The sequence below is a fragment of the Triticum urartu genome, chromosome 5A (assembly GCF_056163025.1).
Source record: "Triticum urartu cultivar PI428250 chromosome 5A, HENAU_Tu73, whole genome shotgun sequence".
Classification (NCBI taxonomy): Eukaryota; Viridiplantae; Streptophyta; class Magnoliopsida; order Poales; family Poaceae; genus Triticum; species Triticum urartu.
Window position 1 is genome coordinate 31,348,198 of NC_141877.1, and position 20,820 is coordinate 31,369,017.

At 48.7% G+C, this 20,820-nt stretch overlaps 1 protein-coding gene across 1 annotated transcript; it reads left to right on the top strand.

Annotated features, from left to right (window-relative positions):
- Window positions 1-16,572: 16,572 nt before the first annotated feature.
- Window positions 16,573-17,046, top strand: LOC147967740 (E3 ubiquitin-protein ligase Os03g0188200-like). The gene has a single exon (XM_087522526.1). The coding sequence runs from the start codon at window positions 16,573-16,575 to the stop codon at window positions 17,044-17,046; it is 474 nt and encodes a 157-aa protein (XP_087378652.1).
- The last annotated feature ends 3,774 nt before the right edge of the window (window positions 17,047-20,820 follow it).

Here is a 20,820-nt window from a genome sequence, read left to right on the forward strand (position 1 = left end):
GTGCGCAAGATCATTGATAAAAGTGCCGTTGGTGAGAGTCGCAGCCACCGATTTATGAACGGGAATGTCTCCGACGATCTGGACGCTCATTGGTGGTCCAGATCTGCAGGCCTCTGTTTGTATGGGAGAGTTCGGAGCGAAAGCCTAGACCCTACCTTGTCGGTGTCGTCGATGATGACGGCTGTCGTTTCCCCTCTTAGAGGCATCATCGTGGAACTCCTCTTCCTCCACAAGGGGTTGGGCTTTCCGTGTGAAAACATAAGCTCCAGATGGTTTTCGGAGTGGGCGGCGGTGGCATCTTCGTCGTTTCCCCTTGGGGGCATTGCTTGGAAGAGCTAGCTTGTACTTGGTGCACATGGTGTTCTCTTGCGTCGGGTCCGGTGGATGTCGAGGCAGCGGCCCCGGACGGCTGATGTACAATTTCTGCCATTTTAAATAAAATACTTGATTGTTTCCCTAGGGAGAAGAGAGAAAAGGCAAGAGATTGACAAGATGGGAGCAAACGGTCTTTTTCTAGCTGTACAAGTGCATGCTCTAGGCAATGCAACCGAAAGACCCCTCACGTGTGGCTCTCTCAGGCCTAAACATGGATCGAAAGTGGGCTGCAATATAATTACGCCAGCCGGGCCTTGAACTCAAGACCTCTTGGCTCCGATACCATGTAGAAGTGCATGCTCTAGCCAATGCAACCAAAAGACTAATCTAATAAAAGAGACTAGGCAACACATTATACGTCAACACTAGCCATCCCACTTCCATTAGCCAAACATGCTACGGCAACCCTTGTTGATTGATGAAATTCTTTCAATTTGTCTAATTCACATCTAGATGTTTTCTATGGATGTCACATCTAAACTCCCATAAATACGCAGCAACAAGGAACAAAATAAAAAGCTATGAAAAAAATAGACCACAAACATCCACGAGACAACACACGTAGTAACACGAGTAGCAAAATCCAGAGTCTCCCAGGGCAGCTAGCCAACAGGTTGCGAACAACAAACGAAGCTACTCTGCAGGCACGCTTTCCGGCAAACATACCCCTGACACGAGAAATCTGTTGGATTATGGATGGGCTTAGGCCCATATAAAACACTAATCCCGGGTTAATCTTGAGGCCCATGTATGAGATGGCATGTGGTGGGAAGTTTAGTCCCACCTTGCTAGTTGAGGAGAGTTGAGACCCCTTTATAAGGGCTGCTCTACCACTTGCCATTGCGAGCTTGGGAAGAGGAGTGGTACACGCGCGCTCCTCCTCCGTCGCCGCCTGCCTCGCCACGGCACGGCACGGCACGGCACGGGTTGCGGGAATGAGCCGAGCCGAAGCTTATTTTTGCCGCTCAGGAACGAATTAATTAATCAGGGATTAATTAACGAGTCGCTAACAGGTGGGTCACTGTTCAAGACGTTGGACTGTGGGCTTGTTGGAAATATGCCCTAGAGGCAATAATAAAAGCATTATTATTATATTTCTTTGTTCATGATAATTGTTTTTATTCATGCTATAACTGTATTATCCGGAAATCGTAATACACGTGTGAATACATAGACCATAATATGTCCCTAGTAAGCCTCTAGTTGACTAGCTCGTTGATCAACAGATAGTCATGATTTCCTGGCTATGGACATTAGATGTCATTGATAACGGGATCACATCATTAGGAGAATGATGTGATGGACAAGACCCAATCCTAAGCATAGCACAAAGATCGTGTAGTTCGTTTGCTAGAGCTTTTCCAATGTCAAGTATCTTTTCCCTTGACCATGAGATCGTGTAACTCCCGGATACCGTAGGAGTGCTTTGGGTGTATCAAACGTCACAACGTAACTGGGTGACTATAAAGGTGCACTACAGGTATCTCCGAAAGTGTCTGTTGGGTTGACACGGATCGAGACTGGGATTTGTCACTCCATATAACGGAGAGGTATCACTGGGCCCACTCGGTAATGCATCATCATTATGAGCTCAAGGTGACCAAGTGGTTGATCACGGGATCATGCATTACGGTACGAGTAAAGTGACTTGCCGGTAACGAGATTGAACAAGGTATTGGGATACCGACGATCGAGTCTCGGGCAAGTAACATACCGATTGACAAAGGGAATTGTATACGGGGTTGATTAATTCTCGACATCGTGGTTCATCCGATGAGATCATCGTGGAGCATGTGGGAGCCAACATGGGTATCCAGATCCCGCTGTTGGTTATTGACTGGAGAGTCGTCTCGGTCATGTCTGCTTGTCTCCCGAACCCGTAGGGTCTACACACTTAAGGTTCGGTGACGCTAGGGTTGTGAAGATATGTATATGCAGTAACCCGAATGTTGTTCGGAGTCCCGGATGAGATCCCGGACGTCACGAGGAGTTCCGGAATGGTCCGGAGGTAAAGAATTATATATAGGAAGTGCTGTTTCGGCCATCGGGACAAGTTTCGGGGTTATCGGTATTGTACCGGGACCACCGGAGGGGTCCCGGGGGCCCACCGGGTGGGGCCACCTGTCCCGGGGGGCCACATGGGCTGTAGGGGGTGCTCCTTGGCCTACACGGGCCAAGGGCACCAGCCCCACTAGGCCCATGCGCCTCGGGTTTCCATGGGGGAGGAGTCCCGCTAGTGGAAGGCACCCCTAGGTGCCTTGGGGGGGAGGGAAACCTCCCCTTGGCCGCCGCACCTAGGAGATTGGATCTCCTAGGCTGCGCACCCCCCCTTGGCCCTCCTATATATAGTTGAGGAGAGGGAGGACTTCATACCTCAGCCTTTGGTGCTCCCTCTCTCCCCGTTACGTCTCTCTCTCGTAGTATAGGCGAAGCCCTGCTACTGTGACGCCTTGCATCCACCACCACGCCGTCGTGCTGCTGGATCTTCATCAACCTCTCTTCCCCCCTTGCTGGATCAAGAAAGGAGGATACGTCATCCGTTCCGTACGTGTGTTGAACGCGGAGGCATCGTCCGTTCGGTGCTAAGATCTTCGGTGATTTGGATCACGTCGTGTTCGACTACATCATCCCCGTTCTTTGAACGCTTCCGCTCGCGATCTACAAAGGTACGTAGATGCATCTAATCACTCATTGCTAGATGAACTCCTAGATGGATCTTGGTGAAACCGTAGGAAAATTTTTGTTTTCTGCAACGTTCCCCAACAGTGGCATCATGAGCTAGGTCTATGCGTAGTTCTCTTGCACGAGTAGAACACAAAGTAGTTGTGGGCGTTGATTTTGTTCAATATGCTTGCCGTTACTAGTCTTATCTTGATTCGGCGGCATCGTGGGATGAAGCGGCCCGGACCGACCTTACACGTACTCTTACGTGAGACAGGTTCCACCGACTGACATGCACTAGTTGCATAAGGTGGCTAGCGGGTGTCTGTCTCTCCTACTTTAGTCGGATCGGATTCGATGAAAAGGGTCCTTATGAAGGGTAAATAGCAATTGGCATATCACGTTGTGGTCTTTGCGTAGGTAAGAAACGTTCTTGCTAGAAACCCATAGCAGCCACATAAAACATGCAAACAACAATTAGAGAACATCTAACTTGTTTTTGCAGGGTATGCTATGTGATGTGATATGGCCAAAGTTGTGATGAATGATCTATATGTGATGTATGAGATGTTCATGCTATTGTAATAGGAATCACAACTTACATGTCGATGAGTATGACGGTGACAGGATGATCATGGAGCCCCAAGATGGAGATCAAAGGAGCTATGTGATATTGGCCATATCATGTCACTATTATTATTTGATTGCATGTGATGTTTATCATGTTTTGCATCTTGTTTGCTTAGAACGACGGTAGTAAATAAGATGATCCCTCATAATAATTTCAAGAAAGTGTTCCCCCTAACTGTGCACCGTTGCTACAGTTCGTCGTTTCGAAGCACCACGTGATGATCGGGTGTGATAGATCCTTACGTTCACATACAACGGGTGTAAGACAGATTTACACACACAATACACTTAGGTTGACTTGACGAGCCTAGCATGTGCATAGACATGGCCTCGGAACACAGAAGACCGAAAGGTCGAGCATGAGTCGTATAGAAGATATGATCAACATGAAGATGTTCACCGACGTTGACTAGTCCGTGTCACGTGATGATCGGACACGACCTAGCCAACTCAGATCATGTTATACTTAGATGACTAGAAGAGGGATGTCTATCTAAGTGGGAGTTCATTAATAATTTGATTAGATGAACTTAATTATCATGAACTTAGTCTAAAATCTTTACAATATGTCTTGTAGATCAAATGGCCAATGTTGTATTCAATTTCAACGCGTTCCTAGAGAAAACCAAGCTGAAAGACGATGGCAGCAACTATACGGACTGGGTCCGGAACCTGAGGATCATCCTCATAGCTGCCAAGAAAGATTATGTCCTACAAGCACCGCTAGGTGATCCACCCGTCCCACAGAACCAAGACGTTATGAACGCTTGGCAGACACGTGCCGATGACTACTCCCTCGTTCAGTTCGGCATGCTTTACAGCCTAGAGCCAGGGCTCCAAAAGCGTTTTGAGAGACATGGAGCATATGAGATGTTCGAAGAGCTGAAAATGGTTTTCCAAGCTCATGCCCGGGTCGAGAGATATGAAGTCTCTGACAAATTCTTCAGCTGTAAGATGGAGGAAAATAGTTCTGTCAGTGAGCACATACTCACTATGTCTGGGTTATGTAACCGCTTGACTCAGCTGGGAGTTAATCTCCCGGATGATGCGGTCATTGACAGAATCCTCCAATCGCTTCCACCAAGCTACAAGAGCTTTGTGATGAACTTCAATATGCAGGGGATGGAAAAGACCATTCCTGAAGTATTTGCAATGCTGAAATCAGCAGAGGTAGAAGTCAAGAAGGAACATCAAGTGTTGATGGTCAATAAAACCACTAAGTTCAAGAAGGGCAAGGGTAAAAAGAACTTTGAGAAGGACGGCAAGGAAGTTGCCGCGCCCGGCAAGCAAGCTGCTGGGAAGAAGAAGTCAAAGTATGGACCCAAGCCTGAGACGGAGTGCTTTTATTGCAAAGGGAAGGGTCACTGGAAGCGGAACTGCCCCAAATACTTAGCGGACAAGAAGGCCGGCAAAACAAAAGGTATATGTGATATACATGTAATTGATGTGTACCTTACCAGTACTCGAAGTAACTCCTGGGTATTTGATACCGGTGCCGTTGCTCATATTTGTAACTCACAGCAGGAGCTGCAGAATAAACAGAGACTGGCAAAGGACGAGGTGACGATGCGCGTCGGGAATGGTTCCAAGGTCGATGTGATCGCCGTCGGCACGCTACCTCTACATTTACCTACGGGATTAGTTATAAACCTCAATAATTGTTATTTCATGCCAAGTTTGAGCATGAACATTGTATCGGGATGTCGTTTAATACGAGATGGCTACTCATTTAAATCTGAGAATAATGGTTGTTCTATTTATATGAGAGATATGTTTTATGGTCATGCTCCGATGGTCTATGGTTTATTCTTAATGAATCTCGAACGTAATATTACACATATTCATAGTGTGAATACCAAAAGATGTAAAGTTGATAACGATAGTCCCACATACTTGTGGCACTGCCGCCTTGGTCACATAGGTGTCAAACGCATGAAGAAGCTCCATGCAGATGGACTTTTAGAGTCTCTTGATTATGAATCATTTGACACGTGCGAACCATGCCTCATGGGTAAAATGACCAAGACTCCGTTCTCAGGAACAATGGAGCGAGCAACCAACTTATTGGAAATCATACATACTGATGTGTGCGGTCCAATGAGTGTTGAGGCTCGCGGTGGCTATCATTATGTTCTCACCCTCACTGATGACTTAAGTAGATATGGGTATGTCTACTTAATGAAACACAAGTCTGAAACCTTTGAAAAGTTCAAGGAATTTCAGAGTGAAGTTGAGAATCAACGTGACAGGAAAATCAAGTTTCTACGATCAGATCGTGGAGGAGAATACTTGAGTCACGAATTTGGCACACACTTAAGAAAATGTGGAATAGTTTCACAACTCACGCCGCCTGGAACACCTCAGCGTAATGATGTGTCCGAACGTCGTAATCGCACTCTATTAGATATGGTGCGATCTATGATGTCTCTTACCGATTTACCGCTATCTTTTTGGGGCTATGCTTTAGAGACTGCCGCGTTCACTTTAAATAGGGCTCCGTCGAAATCCGTTGAGACGACACCGTTTGAATTATGGTTTGGGAAGAAACCTAAGCTGTCGTTTCTAAAAGTTTGGGGATGCGATGCTTATGTCAGGAAACTTCAACCTGAAAAGCTCGAACCCAAATCGGAAAAATGCGTCTTCATAGGATACCCTAAAGAAACCATTGGGTATATCTTCTACCTCAGATCCGAAGGCAAGATCTTTGTTGCCAAGAATGGATCCTTTCTGGAGAAAGAGTTTCTCTCGAAAGAAGTAAGTGGGAGGAAGGTAGAACTTGATGAAGTATTACCTCTTGAACCGGAAAATGGCGCAACTCAAGAAAATGTTCCTGAGGCGCCTGCACCGACTAGAGAGGAAGTTATTGATGATGATCAAGATACTTCTGATCAAGATCCTACTGAAATTCGAAGGTCCACAAGGACACGTTCCGCACCAGAGTGGTACGGCAACCCTGTCTTGGAAATCATGTTGTTAGACAACAGTGAACCTTCGAACTATGAAGAAGCGATGGCAGGCCCGGATTCCGACAAATGGCTAGAAGCCATGAAATCCGAGATAAGATCCATGTATGAAAACGAAGTATGGAGTTTGACTGACTTGCCCGTTGAAGGGCGAGCCATAGAAAATAAATGGATCTTCAAGAAGAAGACAGACGCGGATGGGAATGTGACCATCTATAAAGCTCGGCTTGTCGCTAAGGGTTATCGACAAGTTCAAGGAATTGACTACGATGAGACTTTCTCACCGGTAGCGAAGCTAAAGTCCGTCCGAATCATGTTAGCGATTGCCGCATTCTACGATTATGAGATATGGCAAATGGACATCAAAACGGCATTCCTTAATGGTTTCCTTAAGGAAGAGTTGTATATGATGCAGCCGGAAGGTTTTGTCGATCCTAAGAATGCTGACAAGGTGTGCAAGCTCCAACGCTCGATTTATGGGCTGGTGCAAGCATCTCGGAGTTGGAACATTCGCTTTGATGAGATGATCAAAGTGTTTGGGTTTACGCAGACTTATGGAGAAGCCTGCGTTTACAAGAAAGTGAGTGGTAGCTCTGTAGCATTTCTCATATTATATGTAGATGACATACTTTTGATGGGAAATGATATAGAACTCTTGGACAACATCAAGGCCTACTTGAATAAGAGTTTTTCAATGAAGGACCTTGGAGAAGCTGCTTATATATTAGGCATCAAGATCTATAGGGATAGATCAAGACGCCTCATAGGTCTTTCACAAAGCACATACCTTGATAAGATTTTGAAGAAGTTCAAAATGGATCAGTCCAAGAAAGGGTTCTTGCCTGTTTTGCAAGGTGTGAGATTGAGCTCAGCTCAATGCCCGACCACGGCAGAAGAGATAGAAGAGATGAGTATCATCCCCTATGCCTCAGCCATAGGTTCTATTATGTATGCCATGCTGTGTACCAGACCTGATGTAAACCTTGCCGTAAGTTTGGTAGGAAGGTACCAAAGTAATCCCGGCAAGGAACACTGGACAGCGGTCAAGAATATCCTGAAGTACCTGAGAAGGACAAAGGACATGTTTCTCGTTTATGGAGGTGACGAAGAGCTCGTCGTAAAGGGTTACGTCGACGCTAGCTTCGACACAGATCTGGATGACTCTAAGTCACAAACCGGATACGTGTATATGTTGAATGGTGGAGCAGTGAGCTGGTGCAGCTGCAAACAGAGCGTCGTGGCGGGATCTACATGTGAAGCAGAGTACATGGCAGCCTCGGAGGCAGCACATGAAGCAATATGGGTGAAGGAGTTCATCACCGACCTAGGAGTCATACCCAATGCGTCGGGGCCAATCAAACTCTTTTGTGACAACACTGGAGCTATTGCACTTGCCAAGGAGCCCAGGTTTCACAAGAAGACAAGGCACATCAAGCGTCGCTTCAACTCCATTCGTGAAAATGTTCAAAATGGAGACATAGAGATTTGTAAAGTACATACGGACCTGAATGTAGCAGATCCGTTGACTAAACCTCTCCCTAGGGCAAAACATGATCAACACCAGAATTCCATGGGTGTTCGATTCATCACAATGTAACTAGATTATTGACTCTAGTGCAAGTGGGAGACTGTTGGAAATATGCCCTAGAGGCAATAATAAAAGCATTATTATTATATTTCTTTGTTCATGATAATTGTCTTTATTCATGCTATAACTGTATTATCCGGAAATCGTAATACACGTGTGAATACATAGACCATAATATGTCCCTAGTAAGCCTCTAGTTGACTAGCTCGTTGATCAACAGATAGTCATGATTTCCTGGCTATGGACATTAGATGTCATTGATAACGGGATCACATCATTAGGAGAATGATGTGATGGACAAGACCCAATCCTAAGCATAGCACAAAGATCATGTAGTTCGTTTGCTAGAGCTTTTCCAATGTCAAGTATCTTTTCCTTTGACCATGAGATCGTGTAACTCCCGGATACCGTAGGAGTGCTTTGGGTGTATCAAACGTCACAACGTAACTGGGTGACTATAAAGGTGCACTACAGGTATCTCCGAAAGTGTCTGTTGGGTTGACACGGATCGAGACTGGGATTTGTCACTCCATATAACGGAGAGGTATCACTGGGCCCACTTGGTAATGCATCATCATTATGAGCTCAAGGTGACCAAGTGGTTGATCACGGGATCATGCATTACGGTACGAGTAAAGTGACTTGCCGGTAACGAGATTGAACAAGGTATTGGGATACCGACGATCGAGTCTCGGGCAAGTAACATACCGATTGACAAAGGGAATTGTATACGGGGTTGATTAATCCTCGACATCGTGGTTCATCCGATGAGATCATCGTGGAGCATGTGGGAGCCAACATGGGTATCTAGATCCCGCTGTTGGTTATTGACTGGAGAGTCGTCTCGGTCATGTCTGCTTGTCTCCCGAACCCGTAGGGTCTACACACTTAAGGTTCGGTGACGCTAGGGTTGTGAAGATATGTATATGCAGTAACCCGAATGTTGTTCGGAGTCCCGGATGAGATCCCGGACGTCACGCGGAGTTCCGGAATGGTCCGGAGGTAAAGTATTATATATAGGAAGTGCTGTTTCAGCCATCGGGACAAGTTTCGGGGTTATCAGTATTGTACCGGGACCACCGGAGGGGTCCCGGGGGCCCACCGGGTGGGGCCACCTGTCCCGGGGGGCCACATGGGCTGTAGGGGGTGCTCCTTGGCCTACATGGGCCAAGGGCACCAGCCCCACTAGGCCCATGCGCCTAGGGTTTCCATGGGGGAGGAGTCCCGCTAGTGGAAGGCACCCCTAGGTGCCTTGGGGGGGAGGGAAACCTCCCCTTGGCCGCCGCACCTAGGAGATTGGATCTCCTAGGCTGCGCACCCCCCCCCTTGGCCCTCCTATATATAGTTGAGGAGAGGGAGGACTTCATACCTCAGCCTTTGGTGCTTCCTCTCTCCCCGTTACGTCTCTCTCTCGTAGTATAGGCGAAGCCCTGCTACTGTGACGCCCTGCATCCACCACCACGCCGTCGTGCTGCTGGATCTTCATCAACCTCTCTTCCCCCCTTGCTGGATCAAGAAAGGAGGAGACGTCATTCGTTCCGTACGTGTGTTGAACGCGGAGGCATCGTCCGTTCGGTGCTAAGATCTTCGGTGATTTGGATCACGTCGTGTTCGACTACATCATCCCCGTTCTTTGAACGCTTCCGCTCGCGATCTACAAAGGTACGTAGATGCATCTAATCACTCATTGCTAGATGAACTCCTAGATGGATCTTGGTGAAACCGTAGGAAAATTTTTGTTTTCTGCAACGTTCCCCAACAGGGCTGACTTGCGTTGCCGGGATTCGTCGACTCCCTTGCCGGGGGTGCGACCCTTGCCGGGACCCGCGTATTCGTCGACTCCCTTGCCGGGAGTGAGCCGACTCGGTCGTGGGCCTAGGCAAAGCCCACGACTTTCTTCCTTACGAACTATATAAGAAGGCTCTGGCCAGTGAAGTAACCTAGTTCGGTTCACTCACTCCCTCTCGCGTGACCTAGCCGTCATCTACTGTTCCTCACTCTGTGCTGCCTCTGGGGATCCCATCCCGACATCCGCGTGCACGACTGGTCGGGAGAGCAGGTGCCTCCGGAACCCTGTCATTCGAGATCCTGCCCGGGAGAACGACAATAAGGTTTTTGGGGAGCGTCTCGACGCGACTGCTCCCGATGCGTCCCCAACTCTGTTCGCCTCTGCTTCCACTACTTTCTCTGCATCGACACCATGGCCGACGCCGCCGCCGCTAACAAGAAGGCCACGGGCGACGCCGAGGCTGCTGCTGCAGCCACCGCGTTGGCCTGGCCAACCGGAGGGTATGATCTGTTCATCCCTCGTTTACTCGTACTTATGCTAGCCATATATGTGTTGCTCATAGAAGGTTCGGTTCTATGTTCTGCACGCGCTAGTATGCTTAGGTATCGCTATGAGATGCATACCTCTTATGCCATGCTTACTGTTTACTCGTGGATAAGTCTAATCGGAAAAGTGCTAATATTTCCAACAATCCAAAAAACTTATTTTAGGCATTTTTCGATTCAAGGCTTTGCTGCTACTCTGAAACCAGAAAAGTTTACCGGGACGCATTTTAAGCGTTTGCAGACTAGGACCACCTTGTGGCTCACATCGATGGACGTGTTCTGGGTTGGTGGTGTGTCCCTCACAGAAACGATTGCTCCTGAACAGGAGAAGGCATTTAGGGAGGCAACCACAATCTTTCTGGGAGCAGTTCTGAGTGTGATTGGAGACAAGTTGGTTGACGCCTATATTCATATGGGTGTTGCCAAAAACTTGTGGGATGCGCTCGAAGTCAAATTCGGTGCAACTGATGCTGGCAGTGAGCTGTATGCCATGGAGCAGTTCCATGATTACAGGATGGTTGATAACCATTCTGTATTGGACCAGGCTCATGAGATACAGTGCATCGCTAAGGAGATGGAGCTCCTGAAGTGTGAGTTACCGGACAAGTTTGTCGCGGGTTGCATTATTGCAAAACTCCCTCCTAGTTGGAGGAACTTTGCTACTTATCTCAAGCACTTTAGACGTGAATTCTCTGTTGAGGATGTCATTGGTCATCTTAGTGTTGAGCAGAACTCGAGAGCAAATGACTCCCACGTGAAAGGGGCAGAGGGTTCTTCTAGCGCCAATGTGGTGCAGAAGAACTTCCACAAGTTCAAGGGAAAGAACTCTGTCCAACAGAATACTACCTTTAAGAAGAAGGGTAAGAAGAAAGACAAAAAGAGAGATGGTTGCTTTACTTGTAGTTCAGATGAACATTGGGCAAACAAGTGCCCAAACAAGTATAAGAAGCCAGCACAGGGCTCTAAGTCTGTGAATGTCACTCTGAGCAACAATGATGCGGCATCTGGGTATGGTAATCTGTTTACCATACTTTTAGTCTGTCAGTCCACCGATTGGTGGATTGACACTGGGGCCAATATTCATGTGTGTGCTGATGTGTATTTGTTTTCTTCCTACCAGGTCACACGAGATTGTTCCGTCCTGATGGGGAATGGCTCGCATGCTTCTGTTCATGGTGTTGGCACGCTAGATCTGAAGTTTACTTCGGGAAAGATCGTGCAACTGAAGAACGTGCAGCATGTCCCCGCCATAAAGAAGAATCTCGTTAGTGGCTCCCTTCTATGTAAAGAAGGGTTTAAGTTAGTATTTGAGTCTAACAAAATAGTCGTATCTCGGTATGGACTATTTGTTGGAAAAGAATATGATTGTGGTGGTTTGTTCCGCCTTTCCCTGGAGGATTTCTGTAATAAAGTCGTGAACCAAATTCATTCTAATGTGAACAAATCTGAGGTTTGGCATTCACGTCTTTGTCACATAAATTTCGGTTGTATGACGCGGCTAGCTAAGATGGATTTAATCCCGAGTTTCACTTTAGCCAAAGGCTCTAAGTGCCATGCGTGTGTGCAAGCTAAGCAACCTCGTAAGCCTCACAAGCTTGCGAAGGAGAGACACCTGGCACCTCTAGAGATCATACATTCAGATCTCTGTGAGATGAATGGTGTGTTGACTAAAGGTGGAAAGAAATACTTCATGACTCTGATTGATGATTCCACTAGATTCTGCTATGTGTATTTGTTAAATACTAAGGATGAGGCTCTACACTACTTTAAAGTCTATAAGGCTGAAGTTGAGAACCAACTTGAGAAGAAAATAAAACGAGTCCGGTCTGATCGTGGTGGAGAGTACTTTTCTAATGAGTTTGATTTATTCTGTGCGGAACATGGCATTATTTATGAGAGGACGCCTCCCTACTCACCCAGTCAAACGGGGTTGCCGAACGGAAAAACCGTACTCTAACTGATTTGGTTAACGCCATGTTAGATACATCGGGTTTATCCAAGGCATGGTGGGGGGAGGCTGTATTGACATCTTATCATGTCCTGAATAAAGTTCCCACAAAGGATAATGAGACTACTCCCTACGAGCAATGGGAAAAGAAGAGAACTACACTCTCTTACTTGCGCACTTGGGGCTGTTTGGCGAAAGTCAACGTGCCGATAATCAAAAAGCGCAAGTTGTGACCAAAGACCGTGGACTGTGTTTTTCTTGGCTATGCCAAGCATAGCGTTGGCTATAGATTTCTAGTCATGAAATCTGAGGTACCTGACCAGAAGGTCGGTACAATATGCTACATTCTTTGAGGATATTTTCCCCATGAGAGATATGCAAAGCAATTCTAGACTGGAATCTGATGAGACTCCTGAACCTGCTATTCCGATGGAATATTATGAACATAAAAGTGATAAGAGTTCCACGGAGGATGACGAGGAAGCTCCTGTTAGGAGCAACAGATAGAGGACTGCAAAGTCCTTTGGTGATGATTTCCTCGTGTACCTCGTGGATGATGATACTCCCAGCTCCATTTCAGAAGCTTATGCATATCCGGATGCTGACTACTGGAAGGATGCGGTCTGTAGTGAGATGGATTCTATCTTGGCTAACGGGACATGGGAGATCACTGTTCGTCCTTATGGTTGTCGACCATTAGGATGTAAGTGGGTGTTCAAAAGGAAGCTTAGGCCCGGTGGTACTATTGAGAAGTACAAGGCTAGGCTTGTGGCCAAGGGTTATACCCAGAAAGAAGAAGAGGATTTCTTTGACACTTATTCACCTATGGCTAGACTGACAACCATTCGAGTGTTACTCGCTTTGGCTGCCTCGCATGGTCTTCTCGTTCATCAGATGGACGTTAAGACGGCTTTCCTTAACGGAGAGCTAGACGAGGAAATTTACATGCAACAGCCGGATGGCTTTGTAGTAAATGGTCAGGAAGGAAAGGTGTGTAAGCTAGTGAAATATTTGTATGGCCTGAAACAAGTGCCTAAGCAATGGCATGAGAAGTTCAACACTACTCTGACATCTGCTGGCTTTGTTGTGAATGAAGCTGACAAATGTGTATACTATCGCTATGGTGGGGGCGAAGGATTTATACTGTGTCTGTATGTCGATGACATACTGATATTTGGGACCCACCTCAAGGTCATTGAGAAGGTCAAGTCTTTTCTATCTCACAACTTTGAGATGAAGGACCTGGGTGTGGCTGATGTTATCCTGAACATCAAGCTACTGAGAAATTCTAAGGGTGGAATTACACTTTTGCAATCCCACTATGTTGAGAAGATTTTGAGCCGTTTTGGATATTCAGACTGCAAACCTTCTGCAACACCATATGATCCTAGCGTGCGGATTCGAAAGTACGAAGGCACGGCTGTAGATCAATTGAGATATGCTCAAGTGGTTGGTTCACGGATGTACCTAGCATGTGCTACTCGTCCTGACATCTCATTTGCTGTGTGCAAACTGAGCCGGTTTGTTTCCAATCCGGGAGATGTGCACTGGCATGCTATTGAGCGAGTGATGCGTTATTTGTAAGGTACTGCGAACTATGGAATTCACTATTCTGGGTACCCGACGGTACTTGAGGGGTATAGTGATTCGAATTGTATATCTGATGCTGATGAGATGAAAGCCACAAGTGGACATGTCTTCACACTTGGTGGTGGTGCTGTTTCCTGGAAGTCTTGCAAGCAGACGATCTTAACCAGATCGACTATGGAAGCAGAACTCACAACATTAGACACATCATGCGTCGAAGCAGAATGGCTTCGAGAGCTTTTGATGGATTTGTCGGTGGTTGATAAACCAGTGTCGGCTGTCCTTATGAACTGTGACAATCAAACAGTGATTGCCAAGGCTAAGAGTTCAAAGGACAACATGAAATCCACAAAGCACATAAGAAGAAGATTGAAATCTGTCAGAAAATCAAGAAACTCTGGAGTAATAGCGTTGGATTATATCCATACGGCTAAGAATCTGGCAGACCCTTTTACTAAAGGGCTATCATGGATTGCGATAGAAAATGCATCGAGGGAGATGGGTATGAGACCCACGTAAGTTGCCATGGGGTAACCCAATCTATGTGATCGGAGATCCCGTGAATTAGGACCTGGGAAAACAATCCAACGGTCAACTGAGGAGAGTATCCTTAATTAACCCACTCCGTTGGAGATGCACAATACTGTCAATTCTGTAAGGCAGACTGAATTTTGTCTTAATATGTTCCAAAACTTGTGTAAGCAAGATGCTAACCCACAGAGCATTCTTTGGAGGAACACACCTATGTGAGCCCGACTGCTGGTCACAGTCTATGAGATTGGGTAATCTCTATTAAGCTCATGAGAAGGTACGGAGTATGACTAATAAGCTCCACCCGTGGGGTTTAACCTTCGGGAGTCATGTATCAGCTGACAATAGGCGAAAGTTCTGCACGCCAAACTGACAATTCAAGGCATAGTCCATTGTTCAGTTGTGAAGAAGTCTAATCCTGTTGCTCCAGGTGGAAGTTTAACTTAACAGTCTCCACTGAAAATTCTGATATATCAAACATTATTTAGAATAGTTGACAAACTTATGTGCCTCGAGATCTCGTGGGGGATTGTTGGATTATGGATGGGCTTAGGCCCATATAAAACACTAATCCCTGGTTAATCTTGAGGCTCATGTATGAGATGGCAGGTGGTGAGAAATTTAATCTCACCTTGCTAGTTGAGCAGAGTTGAGACCTCTTTATAAGGGCTGCTCTACCACTTGCCATTGGGAGCTTGGGAAGAGGAGTGATACACGCGCGCTCCTCCTCCGCCGCCGCCCGCCACGCCATGACGCGCGCGCGCCGCGGGTTGCGGGTTGCGGGAATGAGCCGAGCCGAAGTTTATTTTTGCCGCTCAGGAACAAATTAATTAATCAGGGATTAATTAACGAGTCGCTAACAGGTGAGCCACTGTCCAAGACGTTGGACTGTGAGCTGACTTGCGTTGCCGGGATTCGTCGACTCCCTTGCCGGGGGTGCGACCCTTGCCGGACCCGCGTATTTCTCGACTCCCTTGCCGGGAGTGGGCCGACTCGGTCGTCAGCCTAGGCAAGGCCCACGACTTTCTTCCTTACGGACTATATAAGAAGGCTCTGGCCAGTGAAGTAACCTAGTTCGGTTCACTCACTCCCTCTCGCGTGACCTAGCCGTTATCTACTGTTCCTCACTCTGTGCTGCCTCCGGCGATCTCATCCCGACGACTGCGTGCACGGCTGGTCGGGAGAGCAGGTGCCTCCGGAACCCTGTCGTTCGAGATCCTGTCCGGGAGAACGGCAATAAGGTTTTTGGGGAGCGTCTCGACGCGACTGCTCCCGATGCGTCACCAACTCTTTTCGCCTCTGCTTCCACTACTTTCTCTGCATCGACACCATGGCCGAAGACGCCGTCGCTAAGAAGAAGGCCACGGACGACGCCGAGGCTGCTGCTGCAGCCGCCGCGTTGGCCTGGCCAACTGGTGGGTATGATCTGTTCATCGTTCGTTTACTCGTACTTATACTAGCCGTATATATGCTGCTCATAGAAGGTTCGGTTCTATGTTCTGCACGCGCTAGTATACTTAGGTATCGCTATGAGATGCATACCTCTTATGCCATACTTACTGTTTACTCGTGGATAAGTCTAATCGAAAAAGTGCTAATATTTTCAACAAAATCTTAGTTGTAAAAGGCTCTATTTATACTCCTACTGACACGTGAACCATTGACGCGTGCAACAAGCAACGTAAATGAGTATTACTTTGACGAGGAGCGGCCGGTTAATAGTCAAACGTGATGCCTAATTAGCTTGCCAATTACTACAACGACCGCGGCAATTTGGATTTGGACCGAGCTACTAGTTCCTTGGCAGTGAGTATTTATATGTCCGGGGCTGATGCCAGAGATCTGATTTGATCTCGACCGTGACGTGGCCGGCAGCTCGACGCACGCACTCACGGACAAATCACAAACCAATCATAGTAGTACATAGAAGCTGCACGGCCAGGTTGTAGTATACCATGCCGGGCTCCACCGTGCTGCTGATCGGCGCCTCCATGGCCGCGCTCCTCGTCATCTCCCTCTTCACCTTCCTCTGCTCCAACCGGCGCCAGGCGCACCGCGCGCCGCCGTCGCTGTCACAGCGGAGCGTCGTCGACGTCGAGCTCGGCCACGGGTGCGCGGCCGCAGGGATCGACGAGGCCGTCCTAGCCGCGTACACGACCACGGTGTACTCCTCGGCGGGGAGGCGACGGGGCGGATGCCAGATGGCTGCTGCCGACGCGTCGGCCGACGGTGACCAGCCGCCCGACGACACGGACACGGACACGCACACGACCTGCGCGGTGTGCCTGGCAGAGTACGCGGACGGCGACGAGCTGCCCGGCTGCAAGCACGCGTTCCACCGGCTGTGTGTCGACGAGTGGCTCCGGCGGCAGCCGAGCTGCCCGCTCTGCCGCACGTCGCCGCCTGAGGCCACCACCGATGACTCCTGAACCACCACGGCGTCTGGTAGCATGTCGGACCGTGCATGCATGCCTATAGCGGCGAAACCAAAATGCGGCGTAGTACATGGCATGCCTCGTACGAACCCAAAATGCGGCGTAGTACGTGGCAGAAGAAATGTTCCGTACGAAGCCGCCATGAATGTTGTAGACTTGGGCGCGCCTCCTCTACGTCACTGTGCGCACCAGTTATGTTGATGTACTTGTTAACGTTCTAACATTGCAGTTAAGATACAGTGATTAAAATAGAAGTGCAGCAGAAGAGTTTCCTTTTATAAAGCAGGGCAGTCATGTAGTAGTCTTATAATACTAATGCTAATAGGTTTATATTATTGGCCTGACGTATTTTTCAAAGACGTGCTCCCCTGGTGCGGCCATGTCTCACGGATGTTCCAAGCCCTGCGGGTCACCGTATTGATCCTACCTGTTGGGGATATTACTGCTGGGCGTAAACCGGCCTATCTGGACCGGGTCAACTTCATCAGTAGCACCAGAAGTGATAGAGCCCAAGAGGACAGATGAGGGCCTAAGGCCCATAGCCGGTTCAACACTTGTAGCGGTAAACCGGAATTTGTATATAAACTTGTATTGTAAGTTAGGAATAAAGAGAGACCAACCCAGATACGAATATCGACCGGTGTTGGGACTCTGTGAACCGACGGGTGTCACCCATGTATATAAGGGGACGATCCAGCGGCGGTTCAGGGACAGAAACAACAACTCGAGACATAGGCGAAGCTTGTTTGCTCCCTAGTCATCGAAACCTCATCAATTCCATCACAACTAGACGTAGGCTTTTACCTTCATCGAAGGGGCCGAACTAGTATAAAACTCTCTTGCGTCCTTGTGTCCGCTTTAACCCCTTCAAGCTAACCCGTCGTGATGGCTCCACGACTTAGTCCTTTTTCTAGGACATCTGCCGTGACAAAACCACGACAGTTGGCGCCCACCGTGGGGCTATCGCACGATGGTTTCCGGTTCTTGGAGGGCCGCTTTGAAGGACTCGAGGGCTACGCCGTAGGCCGGATGACTAAGAGTCGTCGCGGCAAGCTTTACATCGACGACGCAGCCTGGGGCCCCGAGGCCGGCTCAATTGAGTACGGGTACCGGATCCCCTTTGGTAGCATTCACGTTTTCATTGGCAAGATCGGTGAACCGGGCCCCGAGCCGGACATCTGCACCGACCTCGTCGAGACGGCTCAGCGTGCGCGATCCGCCCGGGTTAAACCGGCCATGAAGCGTGCCTTCGTAGGAGTCATCCATGGAGGAAGTTATGAGGACGAATCAGAATTTCGCGGCGCGACCGTCGTTTGTTCCGGTGACGAATCTTTCAACCGGAGAAACCGAATCTCTTTATCAGCTGCAAGATGGCCAGATTGGGAGCTGTTCCGATGGCGATAGTATTCCGGACCCCTCTGATCTGCCCAACCGGGTTGGAATATTCATGGCCGGAACGCAAACAACGCTTCATTCTTTGATAGCTGCGGCAACGATCTCCGGTTCAGCAGCGGCGATGGCTGCCGGGGCAGGAGGCCCTGTGCGCCCGCCGGCTCAGGTGCTATCAGAACTATTTGATGCGTTGGCTGTACTTATGGCAGAAGGTAATCCGCCAGATCAGGACGTTCACAACGCGGAGATTGCAAAGGTAAAGGAACAGATCACCCAGGCCAAAGCGGATCTGACGGCTCAGGATGCCAGGATGGCCGCAGAGCGGGCCGCTTTAGACGCATAGGCCTACAAGCTTATGTTGGACCAGAGCGCGTCGCAGGAAGTCATGAGGAGGAAACACCGGTCCCGCTTACCTCCAGTTTTCGAGGCCAGAGACCTTTTCAAGACCCCAGGACCAAGAGCCGGCAATCCGCTGGAAGGAAACCGGGCAGGAGCCCCTGGGGTCGGTGCACCGGTTCAACCTCGTCAGATGGACCCGCCTCGTCAAAACACCATTGTACCTCAGGCTGCTTTAACACCTCCAGGTCACTATTCTAACCCAATGGACAATCTTGTTGCCGCTGCTGCACGGCTGGAGGCCATTCCGATTGAAGGTAACTCGCCGCAAGCTGTAGAGACGCGACGTGTCAAAGAACTTCTGAGGACAGCTTTGACCCAACAGGAAGCGTACTCGTACAGCCGCAACCGGATCCACTCGACCCCCGTCCAAGCCGGAGCTATAGCAGACATATGGATGAACCGGCAGTGTCGAGTAATGAACGACGTGGGGCACCCCGTGACAACCCGGCGGGCGGTGCTGAGGACGCTCAGGGAGTGGTGGACCGGGCCCGCGCGCGCAGGGAGGCCGAGTTAGCCACGCAACATCAGGCTCGGCAGCTCACGCCGGTTCGTCCAACCACCTGGACTGAACCCGTTGTTACTTCTAGCTCTTTGGGAGTGCCTTGCCTTATCCCCGCTTTACGCAACGTGCGCCTGCCCAAGGATTTTAAAGGCCCACGCGAGGTACCAAATTACACGGCGGATCAACCTCCAGAGACATGGGTGGAGAGCTATGAGATGGCCATGGAGATGCTTGATGTGGATGACGCGGCGTGTGTAAAATACTTCACCATGATGCTAGAAGGGATGGCCCATACTTAGTTAAAAAACTTGCCGGCTAATTCTATCAGTTCATGGGCCCAAATACGAGCCCGGTTTATCAGCAATTTCAAAGATACCTGCAAACAGCCTATGTCGATAGTAGACTTAGCTGCATGCGTCCAGGAGGAAGGAGAATCAACGACTCATTGGGTACGCCGGGTTTCACAAGTGTTGCACTCCTCAGACCGCATCAATGCTGACACCGCAGTATTAACCCTAGAAGGCAACTGCCGGTTTGGACCCCTGAAGCTGATGTTGGGACGGATGAAGCGTCATTGCACCGACATGGGGACCCTCATGGCCGCTTTGATAAAATATGCTGATTCTGATAGTACCAAGGACCCCGAATTTGATGATGACAAGACAGGGAAAGGGAAGAAGAACAGCAGCTCCAAAGGTCAGCAACATCACTGGGCAGGCAATGGTGGAGGAGGCAAGCGTAAAGCGGATGGTAACATGGACTTTGTGGCTAATACCAACGCACAGGACAATGGTCAGCGATGCAAGGGTAGGCCGAAAAATCGTAATGGAGCGCCCAACCCTAACCCAAACCGCCTAAACTTTCTGCTAAGCCAGCCCTGTCCAAAGCATGGGACGAAGGAGGCGCCAGCAAACCATCTTTGGAAAGATTGCTTTATTATGCAGGAGTTCAAGAACTCTAATAATTTCCGGTATGATCACGAATCTGGCGGTGGCTCGGGATTCGGGCCGGGTTACGGAGGAGGAAGTTCCGGTTCAGGGTTCAATGGTAATCCGGGCGGACATAATGGTCAAAATAGTCAGAGCAACCAGGGTGGTTACAACCAACAGCAGCAACAGTCAGGTTACCAGAGCAACCCAAAGCAGTTGAGTAATGGGCAGTACCATGTCTTCACCACTAGCTTGGACAAGCGAGACCGGAAAGTTCAGAGGAGGGCGGTCAACTCTGTTGAACCGGCCATACCCCGTTATCTACGTTGGTCTGAACAGCCAATCATATGGAGCAGAGAAGATCATCCTCCCCAAGTCGATAATCCGGGTCAGTTGGCTCTGGTGGTGGCACCTCAGGTGGGGGGTTACAAGTTCACCATGGTGCTCATGGATGGAGGGAGCAGCATTAACATCCTATACTATGAGACCTTCTGTCGTATGGGACTAACAGATAAGAATCTCAAACCGTCTAATACAGTATTCCAC

Excerpts from the sequence above, each read along its gene's own strand:
- LOC147967740 (XM_087522526.1), top strand. The coding sequence starts at position 16,573 with ATGCCGGGCTCCACCGTGCTGCTGATCGGCGCCTCCATGGCCGCGCTC.